The sequence below is a fragment of the Aegilops tauschii genome, chromosome 6 (genome assembly GCF_002575655.3).
Source record: "Aegilops tauschii subsp. strangulata cultivar AL8/78 chromosome 6, Aet v6.0, whole genome shotgun sequence".
NCBI classification, from domain to species: Eukaryota; Viridiplantae; Streptophyta; class Magnoliopsida; order Poales; family Poaceae; genus Aegilops; species Aegilops tauschii.
In genome coordinates this window covers 290,697,395-290,715,788 of record NC_053040.3, presented here as the reverse complement: position 1 = coordinate 290,715,788, position 18,394 = coordinate 290,697,395, and the positions used below count along the sequence as shown (strand labels likewise).

Genomic DNA, 18,394 nt, shown 5'->3' with positions numbered 1-18,394 from the left:
TAGATGCTCTAAGGTGAACACAACTATTCCGGTTGTTCTACAATGGGTGGACTGGTCAGAAGTTCTAGTTGGATTTGATCACAATGAGCATCTGGCTCGAATACTACTTCCAAGAAGGCATGCCCTGGTCTTGGATTCGTAGGTCGGTGGTTCCGGCTTCACAAGGTACTCATGGATGGAGGCAGAAAGACCAGCATCATCTACGTTGGCACCTTGAAGCAGATGGGCATTCTTGAGTCCATGCTACTCCCGAACAACATGACATTCCACGGGATTGCATTCCACGCATTTTGCGGGAACATGACAATTGCTTCAAGCGAACACAACAAATTTCACAATAAAATCCCTTGTTTGCAGAATTTGCCATATGTTTCTATAGAAATTACCCCGTGGTGGAAGAACTTGTCATAAAAATGTTCATGAATACCATGCTCCTAGGAAACGTTCGCTGGTTATTGAGGTTCTTGAATAATCTCTCCTAGCTTGATTTGCTAGTAGAAAAATCAATTACTATGCCGCAAAAAAAGGAAAAATCAATTAGGCCTCTTCCAATCCACCAGTACTTAGATGAGGTGCTAAGCACATTAAATAGTTTAGCAACTAAAGCTCCCAATGCATAGGTTCTTAACTTGTTGTAGCTAAGCATCCTTAATTTATTGATTTCACAACTAAATTTTTGCATGCATTGGTGGGATTATTTCATTTAAATGTTTTTCTTAGGTTTGTTCGCTTGACATTATTTCTTCCTGGGGTCACCACACTCATCTTTCTCCTCTTAATTATCTTGCCACATCAGGTTTTTCGTCTACTCCCTCCGTCCGGGTTTATTGGCCTAAAGACCACTTCTCTTGGACCAAGGCACATAGTAATTTGCTCGCATTAATTCTTTTAGTCCACTCCCAATGCACTCTCTCCCATGTCAGCTCACACATACAACCAATAAAAAACACGAATGACGTATTAATTCCCTAGCCATGGCAACAACAAAAATGGCTCTCAATGCAAACAATGAAGTTGTTGCATGCATGCACCTTCCCAAAACGAGGCCTTATAAAAGCAGACATGCTTGTGATGTTGTGAGGCCTAATAAACTCGGACGGAGGAAGTACATGGCAGTCTTAGGGCATCTCCAATGGCAATCCGCAAATTTCCTTCCGCATCCGTCCGCGGACAGGGGGGACCAGTCCACGAACAAGGATGCGGGAGGCCTCTATCCAATCGTAGCCGCATACATTTCAAACTCTTTTTCAACAAACCGGATGAAATTCGTGCAAACAAAGACAAATTTCATATAAACATGATGGATTTCATATAAACACATCCGGATTTCATATAAACATGATGGATTCCATTAAATTTACATCAAAGCGGTGCTAGTATGGCTCTAGAGGTATAATTAATACCTAACCTAAATGGTCGCCGACACCCGTTCCTCGTGTCAGGCCATCAGCCACGAGAACTGAAGCTCACCGTCTCCACTTCCGCCTCGGTGCTCTCCAGCTCCGCCTCGTAACTTTCGCCTACGGAGGTCTGGGAAGTGAAGTTGTCCGCTTGCACATCGCCGCGAAGCGACTAATCGGCCGAAGATGGTGAGCCCACCAAGCTTGGCGTCGACGGGAGGGGAGGAGAGGTAGACTTCCTCGGACATGAGCGGTGGCTACCTACCGTGCACTACTCTTTCTCGTCGGTGGCGGTGCCCGCGGACGTGCCAGCTTCGTGGTCTCCACCATGGGGCGCAGACTCGGCGATGTCCTCCTCCTCATCATTGGTCTCGTCGAACATCGCCTCACCCGCATCGTTGCTCTCCTTGTAGGCGGCCTCCACCTCCGCCACCCGCTGGCGGTACTGCCATCGAGCAAGGCGGATCTAGTGGGCTTAGCGATAGGACTCAAGCAGCGCCACCTGTTTTGCCAGTTCCGCATCCGGCGCGGTAGCCCTGCCGGTGGCGAGCTGCTCCTCCGCCACGTGCTCTTGCAGGAGGTGGTCATTGTAGGCGGCGTCAGCCTGCACCTCCCGGAACTGCTCCTCCCGCACCATGTCCATGTAATGGGCACGAGCTTTGGCGATGGTCAAGGTGCAATACACCGGCGAGGTTGCGCGGAGGAGGAGGGTGGCGCCGGTTCGTCAGTGGAGCGTCCTCCATTGGGACGTCGTCGTCCTCTGGCTGCCTACCGGCCAACCAGCCAGCAGCAATGGCGGCCATCTCCTTCTTCTGGTCCGACGTCAGCCCGTACCAGAGAGCTTTGGCGGAGGAGGGATCTGATGTCTACTACACAACCTTCTTCTTGTAGATGTTGTTGGGCCTCCAAGTGTAGAGGTTTGTAGGACAGTAGGAAATTTCCCTCAAGTGGATGACCTAAGGTTTATCAATCCGTGGGAGGCGTAGGATGAAGATGGTCTCTCTCAAACAACCCTGGAACAAAATAACAATGAGTCTCTTGTGTCCCCAACACACCCAATACAATGGTAAATTGTATAGGTGCACTAGTTCAGCGAAGAGATGGTGATACAAGTGCAATATGGATGGTAGATATAGGTTTTTGTAATCTGAAAATATAAAAACAGCAAGGTAACTAATGATAAAAGTGAGCACAAATGGTATTGCAATGCTTCAAAACAAGGCCTAGGGTTCATACTTTCACTAGTGCAAGTTCTCTCAACAATAATAACATAATTGGATCATATAACTATCCCTCAACATGCAACAAAGAGTCACTCCAAAGTCACTAATAGAGGAGAACAAACGAAGAGATTATTGTAGGGTACGAAACCACCTCAAAGTTATCCTTTCTGATCGATCTATTCAAGAGTCCGTAGTAAAATAACACGAAGCTATTCTTTCCGTTCGATCTATCCTAGAGTTCATACTAGAATAACACCTTAAGACACAAATCAACCAAAACCCTAATGTCACCTAGATACTCCAATGTCACCTCAAGTATCCGTGGGTTTGATTATATGATATGCATCACACAATCTCAGATTCATCTATTCAACCAACACAAAGAACTTCAAAGAGTGCCCCAAAGTTTCTACCGGAGAGTCAAGACGAAAACGTGTGCCAACCCCTATGCATAAGTTCACAAGTTCACTGAACCCGCAAGTTGATCACCAAAACATACATCAAGTAGATCACGTGAATATCCCATTGTCACCACAGATAAGCACATGCAAGACATACATCAAGTGTTCTCAAATCCTTAAAGACTCAATCTGATAAGATAACTTCAAAGGGAAAACTCAATCCATTACAAGAGAGTAGAGGGGGAGAAACATCATAAGATCCAACTATAGTAGCAAAGCTCGCGGTACATCAAGATCGTGCCAAATCAAGAACACGAAAGAGAGAGAGAGAGAGAGAGAGAGAGAGATCAAACACATAGCTACTGGTACATACCCTCCGCCCCGAGGGTGAACTACTCCCTCCTCGTCATGGAGAGCGCCGGGATGATGAAGATGGCCACCGGTGAGGGACCCCCCCTCCGGCAGGGTGCCGGAACAGGGTCCCGATTGGTTTTTGGTGGCTACAGAGGCTTGCGGCGGCGGAACTCCCAATCTAGGTTATTTTCTGGAGGTTTCTGTATTTATAGGATTTTTTGGCATAGGTCTCACATCAGGGGGGTCTCCGAGTCGTCCACGAGATAGGGGGACACGCCCAGGGGGGTAGGGCGCGCCCCCACCCTCGTGGGCAGCTCGGGACTCTTCTGGCCCAACTCTTTTACTCCGGGGGCTTCTTTTGGTTCATAAAAAATCATCAAAAATTGGCACGTCAATTGGACTCCGTTTGGTATTCCTTTTCTGTAAAACTAAAAAACAAGGAAAAAACAGAAACTCGCACTGGGCTCTAGGTTAATAGGTTAGTCCCAAAAATCATATAAAATAGCATATAAAACATCCTAGATGGATAATATAATAACATGGAACAATAAAAAATTATAGATACGTTGGAGACGTATCAAGCATCCCCGAGCTTAATTCTTGCTCGTCCTCGAGTAGGTAAATGATAAAAACAGAATTTTTGATGTGGAATGCTACCTAACATAATTTTCAATGTAATTTTCCTTATTGTGGCATGAATGTTCAGATCCGAAAGCTCCAAGACAAAAGTTAATATTGAGATAAAAAACAATAATACTTCAAGCATACTAACCAAGCAATTATGTCTTCTCAAAATAACATAGCCAAAGAAAGCTCATCCCTACAAAATCATATAGTTTGGCCATGCTTCATTTCCATCACACAAAATGCTCCCATCATGCACAACCCCGATGACAAGCCAAGCAATTGTTTCATACTTTAGCATTCTCAAACTTTTTCAACTTTCACGCAATATATGAGCGCGAGCCATGGACATAGCACTATAGGTGGAACAGAGTATGATGATGGAGGTTGTATGGAGAAGACAATAGGGAGAAAGTCTCGCATCAACGCGGCTAATCAACAGGCTATGGAGATGCCCATCAATTGATGTCAATGCGAGGAGTAGGGATTGCCATGCAACGGATGCACTAGAGCAATAAATGTATGATAGCTCAACAAAAGAAACTAAGTTGGTGTGCATCCAACTTGCTTGCTCACGAAGACCTAGGGCAATTTGAGGAAGCCCATGGAATATACAAGCCAAGTTCTATAATGAAAAATTCTCACTAGTATATGAAAGTGACAACATAGGAGACTCTCTATCATGAAGATCATGGTGCTACTTTGAAGCACAAGTGTGGTAAAAGGATAGTAGCATTGCCCCTTCTCTCTTTTTCTCTCATTTTTTTTATTTTTTTATTTTTTTTGTTTGGGCCTTCTCTCTCTCTCTTTTTATGGCCTCTTTTTTTATTTTTCTTCCAAAGTCTCATCCCGACTTGTGGGGGAATCATAGTCTCCATCATCCTTTCCTCACTGGGACAATGCTCTAATAATGATGATCATCACACTTTTATTTACTTACAACTCGATACTTAGAACAAAAATGTGACTCTATGTGAATGCCTCCGGCGCTGCACCGGGATGTGCAATGAATCAAGAGTGACATGTATGAAAAATTATGAACGGTGGCTTTGCCACAAATACGATATCAACTACATGATCATGCAAGGCAATATGACAATGAAGAAGCGTGTCATAATAAACGGAACGGTGGAAAGTTGCATGGCAATATATCTCGGAATGGCTATGGAAATGCCATAATAGGTAGGTATGGTGGCTGTTTTGAGGAAGATATAAGAAGGCTTATGTGTGATAGAGCGTATCATATCACGGGGTTTGGATGCACCGGCGAAGTTTGCACCAACTCTCGAGGTGAGAAAGGGAAATGCACGATACCGAAGAGGCAAGCAATGATGGAAGGGTGAGAGTGCGTATAATCCATGGACTCAACATTAGTCATAAAGAACTCACATACTTATTGCAAAAATCTACAAGTCATCGAAACCAAGCACTACGCGCATGCTTCTAGGGGGATAGATTGGTAGGAAAAGACCATCGCTCGTCCCCGATCACCACTCATAAGGAAGGCAATCAAAGAACACATCATGCTTCAAATTTGTCACACAACGGTTACCATACGTGCATGCTACAGGACATGCAAACCTTAACACAAGTATTTCTCAATTTGACAATTTCTCAACTAGCACGACTCTAATATCATCATTTTTATATCTCAAAACAATTATCAAGTATCAAACCTTTCATAGTTTTTAATGCACTCTATATGAAAGTTTTTATTATACCCATCTTGAATGCCCATCATATTAGGACTAAATTCATAACCAAAGAAAATTACCATGTTGTTTAAGACTGCCAAAATAATATAAGTGAAGCATGAGAGTTCATCTATTTCTTCAAAATAAAACCACCACCGTGCTCTAAAAAGATATAAGTGAAGCACTAGAGCAAACGACAAACTACTCCGAAAGATATAAGTGAAGATCAACGAGTAATTGAATAATTATGTAACTATGTGAAGACTCTCTAACATTTAAGAATTTCAGATAATGGGATATTATTCAAACAGCAAGCAAAACAAAATAAAATAAAATGACGCTCCAAGCAAAACACATATCATGTGGTGAATAAAAATATAGCTCCAAGTAAGGTTACCGATGAACGAAGACGAAAGAGGGGATGCCATCCGGGGCATCCCCAAGCTTAGGCTCTTGGTTGTCTTTGAATATTACATTGGGGTGCCTTCGGCATCCCAAGCTTAGGCTCTTGCCACTCCTTATTCCATAGTCCATGGAATCTTTACCCAAAATTTTAAAACTTCACAACACAAAACTCAACAGAAAACTCGTAAGCTCCGTTAGTATAAGAAAATAGATCACCACTTTTGGTACTGTTGTGAACTCATTCTAAATTCATATTGGTATAATATCTACTGTATTCCAACTTCTCTAAGGTTCATACCCTCCGATACTACTCATAGATTCTTCAAAATAAGCAAACAACACGTAGAAAACAGAATCTGTCAAAAACAGAACAGTCTGTAGTAATTTGTAACTCTCGAATACTTCTGTAACTCCAAAAATTCGGAAATAAATTGGTGGACGTGAGGAATTTGTCTATTAATCTTCTGCAAAAAGAATCAACTTAAAAGCACTCTTCTGTAAAAAAAATGACAGCTAATCTCGTGAGCGCAAAGTTTCTGTTTTTTACAGCAAGATCACGTTAACTTTCACCCAAGTCTTCCCAAAGGTTCTACTTGGCACTTTATTGAAACAAAGCTATAAAACATGATTACTACAGTATCTTAATCATGTGTACACACAAAAACAGTAGGGGTAAATATTGGGTTATCTCCCAACAAGCGCTTTTCTTTAATGCAATTTTAGCTAGGCATGACAATTTCAATGATGCTCACATAAAAGATAAGATTTGAAATATAAAAAGAGCATCATGAAAAATATAACTAGCACATTTAAGCCTAACCCACTTCCTATGCATAGGGATTTTGTGAGCAAACAACTTATGGGAACAAGAATCAACTAGCATAGGAAAGCAAAACAAGCATAGTTTCAAGATTTTCAACACATAGAGAGGAAACTTGATATTATTGCAATTCCTACAAGCATATGTTCCTCCTTCATAATAAATTCAAGTAGCATAATGAATGAATTGAACAATATAACTATCACATAAAGCACTATTTTCATGATGCACAAGCATATAAATTTTATTACTCTCCACATAAGCAAATTTCTTCTCATGAATAGTAGTGGGAGCAAACTCAACAAAATAACTATCATGTGAGGCATAATCCAATTGAAAATTAAATTCAAGATGACAAGTTTCATGGTTATCATTGTTCTTTATAGCATACATTTCATCACAATAATCATCATAGATAGCAACTTTGTTCTCATAATCAATTGGAACCTCTTCCGAAATAGTGGATTCATCACTAAATAAAGTCATGGCCACTCCAAATCCACTTTTATCAATATAATCATCATAAATAGGAGGCATGCTTTTATCATAATAAATATTTTCATCAAAACTTGGGGGACTAAAAATATCATCTTCATCAAACATAGCATCCCCAAGCTTGTGGCTTTGCATATCATTAGCATCATGGATATTCGAAGAATTCATACTAACAACATTGCAATCATGCTCGTTATTCAAAGATTTAGTGTCAAACATTTTAATGCATTCTTCTTCTAACACTTTGGCACAATTTTCCTTTCCGTCATTTTCACGAAAGATATTAAAAAGATGAAGCATACGAGGCACCCTCAATTCCATTTTTTAGTTTTCTTTTATAGACTAAACTAGTGATAAAACAAGAAACAAAAAGATTCGATTGCAAGATCTAAAGATATACCTTCAAGCACTAACCTCCCCGGCAACGGCGCCAGAAACTGCTTGATGTCTACTACACAACCTTCTTCTTGTAGACGTTGTTGGGCCTCCAAGTGCAGAGGTTTGTAGGACAATAGCAAATTTCCCTCAAGTGGATGACCTAAGGTTTATCAATCCGTGGGAGGCGTAGGATGAAGATGGTCTCTCTCAAACAACCCTGCAACCAAATAACAAAGAGTCTCTGGTGTCCCCAACACACCCAATACAATGGTAAATTGTATAGGTGCACTAGTTCAGCGAAGAGATGGTGATACAAGTGCAATATGGATGGTAGGTTTTGTAATCTGAAAATATAAAAACAGCAAGGTAACTAATGATAAAAGTGAGCACAGATGGTATTGCAATGCTTCGAAACAAGGCCCAGGGTTCATGCTTTCACTAGTGCAAGTTCTCTCAACAATAATAAGATAATTGGATCACATAACTATCCCTCAACATGCAACAAAGAGTCACTCCAAAGTCACTAATGGAGGAGAACAAACGAAGAGATTATTGTAGGGTACGAAACCACCTCAAAGTTATCCTTTCTGATCGATCTATTCAAGAGTCCGTAGTAAAATAACACGAAGCTATTCTTTCCGTTCGATCTATCCTAGAGTTCGTACTAGAATAACACCTTAAGACATAAATCAACCAAAACCCTAATGTCACCTAGATACTCCAATGTCACCTCAAGTATCCGTGGGTTTGATTATATGATATGCATCACACAATCTCAGATTCATCTATTCAACCAACACAAAGAACTTCAAAGAGTGCCCCAAAGTTTCTACCGGAGATTCAAGACGAAAACGTGTGCCAACCCCTATGCATAAGTTCACAAGGTCACTGAACCCGCAAGTTGATCACCAAAACATACATCAAGTAGATCACGTGAATATCCCATTGTCACCACAGATAAGCACATGCAAGACATACATCAAGTGTTCTCAAATCCTTCAAGACTCAATCCGATAAGATAACTTCAAAGGGAAAACGGAATCAATTACAAGAGAGTAGAGAGGGAGAAACATCATAAGATCCAACTATAGTAGCAAAGCTCACGGTACATCAAGATCGTACCAAATCAAGAACACGAGAGAGAGAGAGAGAGAGAGAGAGAGATCAAACACATAGCTACTGGTACATACCCTCAGCCCTGAGGGTGGACTACTACCTCCTCGTCATGGAGAGCGCCGGGATGATGAAGATGGCCACAGGTGAGGGATCCCCCCTCCGGCAGGGTGCCGGAACAGGGTCCTGATTGGTTTTTGATGGCTACAGAGGCTTGCGGCGGCAAAACTCCTGATCTAGGTTATTTTCTGGAGGCTTCTGTATTTATGGGAATTTTTGGCGTAGGTCTCACATCAGGGGGTCTCCGAGTCGTCCACAAGATAGGGGGACACGTCCAGGGGGGTAGGGCGCGCCCCCCACCCTCGTGGACGGCCCGGGACTCTTCTAGTCCAATTGTTTTACTCCGGGGGCTTCTTTTGGTCCATAAAAAATCATCAAAAATTGACACGTCAATTGGACTCCGTTTGGTATTCCTTTTCTGTAAAACTCGAAAACAAGGAAATAACAGAAACTGACACTGGGCTCTAGGTTAATAGGTTAGTCCCAAAAATCATATAAAATAGCATATAAATGCATATAAAACATCCTAGATGGATAATATAATAGCATGGAACAATCAAAAATTATAGATACGTTGGAGACGTATCAGGATCCATGGTGGGAGTGGTGCAGAGAGGGATCAAAAGCGGATGACTCCAGCTATGGTCGGACATTAGATTTTATAGCAATGGTGGACGGTAGAGGGACGGACGGGTGGCACCGAAGGAGACACCTTGGCAACCGCGTGCCATTAATGTGGGCAGCAGACAGACGGACGGGTGGCCGTCATGTCGTTTGAACGCGCGACACTCGCCTGCAGCGGGAAGCGGCACGGGCGGCGCGCCGCTTCAATGCTGGCGCTAGTGAGCGGTCGCGTCCCCTCTGGCTAGGCATGAATGCGGGCGCTGACCGAAAACGTGCGGGAGGGGGATGCGGCTTTTGGTGGGCCGGGCCGGTCAGTAAAAAGCTTGGGATCGGTCTGGGCTCCCGCACCCCCCCCCCCCCCCCCCGCGCGTTTGTCTCAGGTTTGCGGGAGAAATCGCGTGATAGAGGCCTGCGTTGGATGGCTTCCGCTGTCCGAACAATATGGTCCGGATGGATGCGAGGGGTTTGAGGGTCGGTGTTGGAGATGGCCCTTAGCACCTGTACAAGGTGGTGGAGAATTGGGAGTAGGGGTGAAAACGGAGCGGAAACAGGGGTGCTACCACATTTGTTTTCATATTTTTGTGCAGAAGCGGAAACGAATACAAAAACCCTGCAAATGAATACGGAAAAAGATACTACCGAAAATAGACACGAAGCGAATACGGAGCGGACACAAAAATGAAAGTGGGCATTGACCCAAAAATTTAAACCCCTTGAGTCAGAGAGAAATAAACACAAACACAAACAATTTTAATGAAATTTTACCATGGCTACAAAATAATATGATTACATTAGCAATTTAGCGTAGTATTATAGCAATATTGGACAATTGTGTATAGGATCAAGTTTAGTATGTACTCCCTCCGTCCCAAAATTCTTGTTTTAGATTTGTCTAAATACGGATGTATCTAATACTAAAATGTGACTTGATACATCCGTATTTGGACAAATCCAAGACAAGAATTTTGGGACGGGGAGAGTATGTGATAGTAGAAGTTAGGCTTCAAATGATCCATTCTACTCGTTATGTCATTGTGTGTTGGACTACAAGTTAGTCATAGCCTTATACTAAAAACGGAACTTTCATATTAACTTTCCGTTTCCACGTTTGTTCCATTGGAAAATACTATTTTGCTTTTCTTTCCGCTTTTGCATAAAAGAATTTATTTCCGTTTCTGTTTTATAAATTTTAGTTTTCATTTTTATATTTCCTCTCCATCTTTATTTTTCCTCAAAAAGGCGAAAAAAGTTCACTCCATTTTCATCGCTAATTGAGAGGGCCTTACCGTCTCTCGGTCAAATCTGCCAGCAACCTGCGCTAATTCCTCGGCACGATCGATGTGTGCTTCTTCTTGTTTTTGCGATTTACCAATATATGCAGCTCCATCGAGATGCTAAAAAGAAACTCCCGAACTAGTCAGGGACGCTATGGTCAAATCAACTCTGCTGGGTCCACTCTGTCACCAAAACTTCATTAATAAAGCAAAACTTGACCGGCGTTAATAAAGTTTGTGAGGCACTACGACCAAGAAAAACCGGATCTGATGAGGACATACATACTCCCTCCATTCCTAAATATTTGTCTTTCTAGATATTTTAACAAGTGACTACGACTACATACGGAACAAAATGAGTGAATCTATACTCTAAAATATGTTTATATACATCCGTATGTGGTAACCATTTGAAATGTCTAGAAAGACAAATATTTAGGAACGTAAGGAGTACATGCATAGCTGCCTCGTTTATTTTGTGCCTTCTCACCAAACTTAGTCGTGGTCGTCGCAGCAGCCAGGCAGGTACGTAGTACGCGGGAAGCGACAAGTCCACCCCGAACGCTCGAGGCTACGTACATGTGGAAACGGCCCCACCAGCCAGGTCAGTCACGTTCCCGGCGCGTTTTATAAAACCACTCGGCCCAACACAAGCCGTAGAACTGCACTGCACTGCACAGCGCCAGCGCGAGAGACCGACCAGAAAGTAGAAACCCCCGGCCGGAAGGAGATGAGCTACTACGGCCAGCAGCAGGCGCCCGTCGGCGCCCCGCCGCAGCAAGGTATGACAGCCTCCTTCCATCAACTTCTCCTTCTACCTTTTGCCCGACGGCTGAACAGAATTGACCTTGCGTGCTGCCTGGACCTTCCATTCTCCAGGTTACCCGCCGCAGGGGTACCCTCCGGCCGGTTACCCGCCGCCACAGCAGGGCTACCCGCCGGCCGGATACGGCCAGCAGGGCTACCCGCCTCAACAGGGCTACCCGCCCCAGCAGCAGCAGCAGAACAGCGGGCCTTCCTTCATGCAAGGATGGTACGTACGCCACTTCCTCTCTCTTAATTTCGATCCAAACTAGTTGTTCAAAGAGTTAGGAACTGGGCTCATATCAGCCCGGGTCGCCGCCGGCGAGTTAGCTAGATAGGCTTCGTTGCGCGCACGTTTCCATGGGTAGGGACGGCGACTTGACGCGCGAGCTACTGCACCGTGGAAACGGCGAGACCTCCACGACGTGTCAACCGCAGATTAATGGCAAAGGGCGCGTCGATGACCAACCTCGGTCAAACGGGACGTACGAATCCTACCTATTCGTATCTGATATTCATATATACCCGGAGATTTCATTGATGAGATCAAGAGCCGTAGCTTCCATAAACGAGAAGATATCGGCATAGATATCGTGACGATCAAAATATATGATCTTCATGATGATATCTTCTCCGGCGGCGGACGGACAAGATGCAAAAGCTGGAAATCGTCCAAATTCATTTGCTGTCAAGTGTTCTCGAGCCAGTATAAAATTCAGCATTTCACATGCGACCATGTGTTGGTGTTACGATAACTGGTTCTCTACAGATTGCTTGGAATATGCCCACCTCTCCCCACTTGACGAATATCCGGTGTTTTGTACACGGCGCCCGGCGCCCGCCGGCACCAGTGTCGTCTGTCGTACATACCCATACCGAGTACTATAGTGGGAACTTGAAATTTTTGGCAATAAATGGTTTTCTCTATGTCTATTTCTATATTCTATATATCTTGTATTCCAAGCGAGTTACGGAGGTCCAACAAATCATACGCGTTCAACCGCATCTATCCAATGGTCTAAGTCACTCCGGTGTTCAGTGTTAAACATGTTTAGCACTAAATTAGCACCCTTCAATAATTAATATCATGCCTAATATAAACATCAGTATTAACCAATTAATTATATCATATCTAATATTAACATGCAATTATATCATGTTTAGTACTAATTTTCTTGTTTTTCTTTGTTTGTTGAGAAATTCGCCTTGATTATATCTCATGATTCTCTTATGATATTGTTCCAACAGCCTAGCCGCGCTTTGCTGCTGTTGTCTCTTGGACGCCTGCTTCTGAGAACAGAGACCAAAGTTCCATCCTCACGCGCGTTGGAACTGATCAATTGTGCCTTGTTACCGAAATGCTACTAGCCTCCATGTTTTGGGCCCTATCACATTTTTCTACCCCTTGTTTGTAAACTTCACATTGGGATTAATTATTCAGTTGGTTTGGATGTGATGACTACCTTGCCAAATGCTACTAATCCATCTTTTATTTTCTCCTTGTTCGAAAAGTAAGCAGATACGAGTAAATTGCACCATTGATATGAGATTTGACGTGTATGCGCATTTTTTACCTTAGAGCATGGCTATAAGTCAGTTGTTACCTATATAATGTTGTCATGTCATTTATAGCCAATCTAATATCCAACATGCATAGAAGTTCAAGAAGTACTTCCTTCGTCCTGGTTTATTGGTCCCCTTGTATTTTGAATCATATTTCCACCATGATTTTAACTAATAAAATATAAGTTATACATATAAAAAAATAATATCATTGAAAACTACCTTCAAATTCAAATTCAACAATGTTTTTTTGTGACATGCATTAAAATTTTGCTAATCAAATATGTGGTCAAACTTTGACCAAAAATACGATGAGGACTAATAAACCCAGAGAGGCGTAGTACTACTTTGTGAACACACAGCAAACCTTGCACTCTCATAAAGTTTCTTGAAATCCCTATTACAATTGGCACTTAATCTACTACCTGCTTATTTTCTCTTTCCTTCGACTCAACAAAAATATAATATTCAAACCCTTATATCCCGCTTACATCACCTTATTATACTCACTCTTAAAACTCAAGTGACTCACAGATGCACTAAAATCTATAAAATCTCCACCAAATCTTCGGGAGACAAACCATGTATTTAATGTTCTCCACAAATTTAGCGATCGACGTCTCGTCTAGGTTAAATAAACATCACATGTATAATCATTCAATACACTAATCCCTTAATGATTTGTAATTAGTCATCAAAACCCACTACGAAGGACTAGATGCACTTTCAATAAAAAAAATCTAAAATCTTATTTCCATCCACTTTTATTTCCAGCTATTATTATACTGAAAATATAAAATAGATATTTTCTTTTCCGCTCGTTAGTGACTCCTTGATTTTATTCAACCTGCACATGGTCTGCTCTATTTTAGTAAAACTATGATTTGTCCCGTCTTACGTAATACAATGTATACATTGGCATTAAAAAACATTTTTCCTGTTTAAGTGTTTTAGCGTGTTTGGGTTGGAAAAGCACTTATATTTTCCATGTTTCTCTAAAAATATTTTTTTGTAAAATATCCGTGAAGCTAAAAAATGGCCAGGCATTTTTACAAGCTTTCATATTTCAAAAATACGTGCATCAGGATTTTTTTAAATGCCATGCATTTTACAAAATGTTAATAAAATATTAACAAATTCAGAAATGTTTGTTAATTAATTGATTGTCCGCCATGTTAAATTTTTTGGAAAAAATGGTCATGAATTTAAATAATCTTCACTATTGGTTAAAAAAATTCACCGCATGTTCAAGAATTGTTCACCATGTGTTCTAAAGATGTTTATTATTTGTTTGGAAAAAGTACAACATGTGTTTGAAAAATATTCACATTAGTTTTTAGAAGTGTTCTTGCATTTTTGGGGGGTTTTGAGAGAATATTCAACATGCATTGAAAAGAACAAAATAGAATACAAACAAACAGACAGAAAAGGAAAGAAAAATAAATAAAGAGAAAACAGAAAATGAAAAACCGCTAGATAGAACACACACACACACACACAAACTCATGTGAAATATAGCCAACACGTTTGTTTTTAAGCATCTCATATTGCACTTTTGGGTAGTTAGTATGATATGTTCAAAGACAAATGGACTTTAAGAAACCACTATTATAGTCTTGAAATCAATATATACAGATAAAGTAAAATTCAAAGGTAATTTTTGAAACAAAATGCATGGAAGATTCTAGAAAAAATGAGAAATGTTTATGATTTGAAGTTTGTACATTGAAGTAAGAAAATGGGCGACACTTTATTTGGAAGTAAAAATCAAAGAATTAAAGAATAGAAGATATACAACAAATGAGAAGTGCTTATTTCTTTTCAAGTTTGTGCATCGACAACGGAATCTTCTAGATAGTACATGGCGGTATCTAGTTGGGTGAAGAGGATATCCAATGGCCAACAATGCTCAGACTTGCCATATCTCTACCGTTGGATTGGCTTCATCCAACATCTAACACTAGAAGTTATTCATAAACTATATAGTGGTATAGATAACGGGTTTTACCGGCTTTTTCCTTTTTCTTTTTCAACAATTTTAAAATATTCACAAGTTTCCGAAATGTCCTCTTTCTAGAATTGTTCGGATTTTAAAAAGTTCTTGATTTTCATAAAATGCTCAAAAAATTCCCAATTTCAAAAAATGCTCCGAAATGCAAAACTCATTTGTTTTTTTAAAATTTGCATTTGTAAAATAATGTTTGAGTTTTAAAAAATAAAAAACTTTGAATTTTCAAAAAAAAATCTCGTTACTAAAAAAAGTTCAGAAAAATTACCATTTTTTTCTTTACAATTTTCAAAATTTTCCGCGTTCTTATAATAAGGTGCTTACAATTTCAAAAATGTTCTCATTTATAGAAAATGTTCAGATTCTTTTCACTTTTTAAAAATGTCATATTTTTAAATTAAATAACTATTGTATTATTTTATGGAAAACCGAATGAAAACTAGCAAAAGCAAAAAGAAAAACCCAAACAGAGAGAAACGCTATCGCCATAGTCGCTGGCGCGACCGCGAGATGGGCCGGCCGAGCTGCGTTCGCTATGTGCATTTGCTCGGCATTCTGCCGCGGCGAGCGGTACATACGAGTCCAGACTCGATGTTTCAAGAAAAAAAAAAGGAGTCCAGAGTCCTGGTGAAGCCGACACCTAGGCCCAACTGAGAGGCAGACGGACGACTGTGGCAGTGTGGCCCAGCCCGTTACTGCCCGTAGCGCACACCAGAAGCGAGAGAGAGAGAGAGAGAGAGAGAGAGGAGGAGGAGGAGGAGGAGGAACGAAACCCTCGTCTCGAGGTCGAGCTGCGGTAGGGTTTACTGGTTTAGTGGGATGGGAGGAGCCTCGCCGGCGATAAAGCCTATCGGCAAATCAGTGGTGCACCGGATTTGCTCGGGCCAAGTCATTTTCGACCTCTCCTCCGCAGTGAAGGAGCTCGTGGAGAACAGCCTCGACGCCGGCGCCACCACCGTCGAGGTCGGCCTCAAGGCCTACGGCGAGGAGTGGTTCAAGGTCGCCGATAACGGCAGTGGCATCTCGCCCGGCAATTTCCAGGCACGCACAAACGCAACCCCTCATTCCTAATCTCTGCATCCATTGTCGTTTTCCGGCCTGTCACTGGTTGCTGACCGTACCATGCTGCCGCCGTGCCGTCACCTTGTTAGGCGCTCGCTCTGAAGCACCACACGTCCAAGATATCGGATTTCTCCGATCTCAACTCCGTGGTCACCTTCGGGTTCCGGGGGGAGGCGTTGAGCTCCCTCTGTGCATTGGGGAAACTGACGGTCGAGACAAGGACTAAAGATGAGTTGGTCGGCACACATTTGGAGTTTGAGCACTCGGGCGTGGTGATCAGTGAGAGGAAGATTGCACGGCAAGTCGGGACCACCGTAACCATCGAGAAACTCTTCTCCACCTTGCCGGTTCGGGGCAAGGAGTTTAGTAGGAATATCAGGAAGGAGTACGGGAAAGTGATCTCCTTGCTACATGTGAGTTTCACATCTTGTTTTCTGTATTTCTTTGCAACTGCTGCTTGCAAATTTATTTATTTTTGCATGTTTAATCATATTTATCTAGACGTTTTGCTTCTCGCAGTAGGATGTTTTACTATGATAGATGCTGAAACTTACTTCTTTTTTGTTGTTATAATCTTCTATTACTAATTGTCTGGTCTTACCTGCTTTAGGCTTACGCCTTAATTGCCAAAGGGGTCAGATTACTTTGCACAAATACTGTGGGCAAGAATTCTAAAATGGTGGTGGTTAAAACTCAAGGAAGCAGTTCACTGAAGGACAATATCATTACGGTCTTTGGTTTGAACACTTTCAAATGCCTGGAGCCCTTCAACCTGGCCCTCTCTGAAGGCTGTCAGGTAGAAGGTTTCCTTTCCAAGCCTGGACCGGGCACTGGTCGCAATTCAGGAGATAGGCAATTCTTCTATGTAAATGGCAGACCCGTGGACATGCCAAAGGTCACCAAACTTGTTAATGAACTGTACAGGAGTTCCAATTCCAGGCAATACCCTGTGGCTGTCCTAAATTTTTGCATCCCAACCACATCTTATGATGTGAATGTCGCACCTGATAAGAGGAAAATTTTCTTCTCATCTGAGCATACTATTTTGTTATCTTTACGGGAGGCTATTGAAAATCTGTACAGCCCTCAACAGTGCAGTTTTTCCATCAATCACATTGAAGATCCTGAAAAGGTCAATCACACTGAAGATCCTGTAAAGGAAGATGACCCTATGATTGATGAACCTATTAAAAGCACATATTTAATGGACAAGGAAAATGTTTCATCGCCTGAAAATGATAACTGCAAGGAAGACACAGATAGTGATGATCAGGACCCACTGAAGGATCAGAAAGTGAGTTCTTCTGCGACAAGGGCAGCCACTGGAGCTGCATCTAGAGACATGAGCCCCTTGCCAAGGAGCCCAGACACTGAGGTTGATAGATCTCCTTGGTTTTCAGCATTGCGGTATGAGCAGCCAAAAAGACCCCGTGCTGATTTTAAAAATAATCCAGTAAGAGAAAATAATGTTAGAACAGGGCTTGCTGCTCAATCCTCCCCTTCAACTATTGTTCAGTCTTCTCTTATGAACTTTCTATCACTAAACAAGAGGAAGCATGAAGACAGTTGCAATCTTATTACTGAAGCTCCAGTGCTGAGAAGGGGTACATGCTCAGGGCAAGTGAGAAGAACAAGTTTAGAAGCAAATGCACCTGGTATTTCAGATGCCAACTCACTTCAGCAAATTAGCCTGTGGGATCATTCTCCACAACCTTTTGTACCTAAGAGGACAGAAGTTTCATTACAGCATTCTGAACCTCCTAATGTTGGGTCTCCTGGTACTGAAGCTCCAGTGCTGAGAAGAGGTACATGCTCAGGGCAAGTGAGAAGAACAAGTTTAGAAGCAAATGCACCTGGTATTTCAGATGCCAACTCACTTCAGCAAATTAGCCTGTGGGATCATTCTCCACAACCTTTTGTACCTAAGAGGACAGAAGTTCCATTAAAGCATTCTGAACCACCTAATGTTGGGTCTCCTAGTACTGAAGCGCATCTCCTCAATCCATGTGATGTCCACAGTACAGAATTTGATGCGGTAAGGCTGATTTAATTTTGCAGTGAGACGGTTCTGTCAGTCAGATTTCTGGAGGAG

The 18,394-nt window shown here is 42.0% G+C and overlaps 2 protein-coding genes across 6 annotated transcripts in view; both read left to right on the top strand.

The window, feature by feature from the left end:
- Positions 1-11,465: 11,465 nt before the first annotated feature.
- LOC109768521 (uncharacterized) lies at positions 11,466-13,216 on the top strand. Its single transcript, XM_020327256.4, has 3 exons — positions 11,466-11,647; positions 11,745-11,898; positions 12,918-13,216. Exons 1-3 carry the CDS (start codon positions 11,596-11,598, stop codon positions 12,961-12,963), a joined length of 252 nt encoding a protein of 83 aa, XP_020182845.1. The 5' UTR covers positions 11,466-11,595; the 3' UTR covers positions 12,964-13,216.
- A 2,687-nt stretch (positions 13,217-15,903) lies between these two features.
- The window catches only part of LOC109768520 (DNA mismatch repair protein PMS1), a 10,530-nt gene continuing 8,039 nt past the window's right edge, over positions 15,904-18,394 (top strand). For 4 of the 5 annotated variants that reach the window (XR_012187776.1, XR_012187775.1, XM_020327253.4 and 1 more), the window contains exons 1-3: positions 15,908-16,281; positions 16,392-16,715; positions 16,913-18,337. Coding sequence is in view for 3 of the 5 variants with exons in the window: in XM_020327253.4 (XP_020182842.1) it covers positions 16,060-16,281; positions 16,392-16,715; positions 16,913-18,337 (1,971 nt within the window). In the remaining 2 variants the exon portion in view is untranslated. Of the gene's footprint in view, positions 16,282-16,391; positions 16,716-16,912; positions 18,338-18,394 lie in introns of all 5 variants that reach the window. The other variant, XM_020327252.4, reaches the window with a different exon arrangement.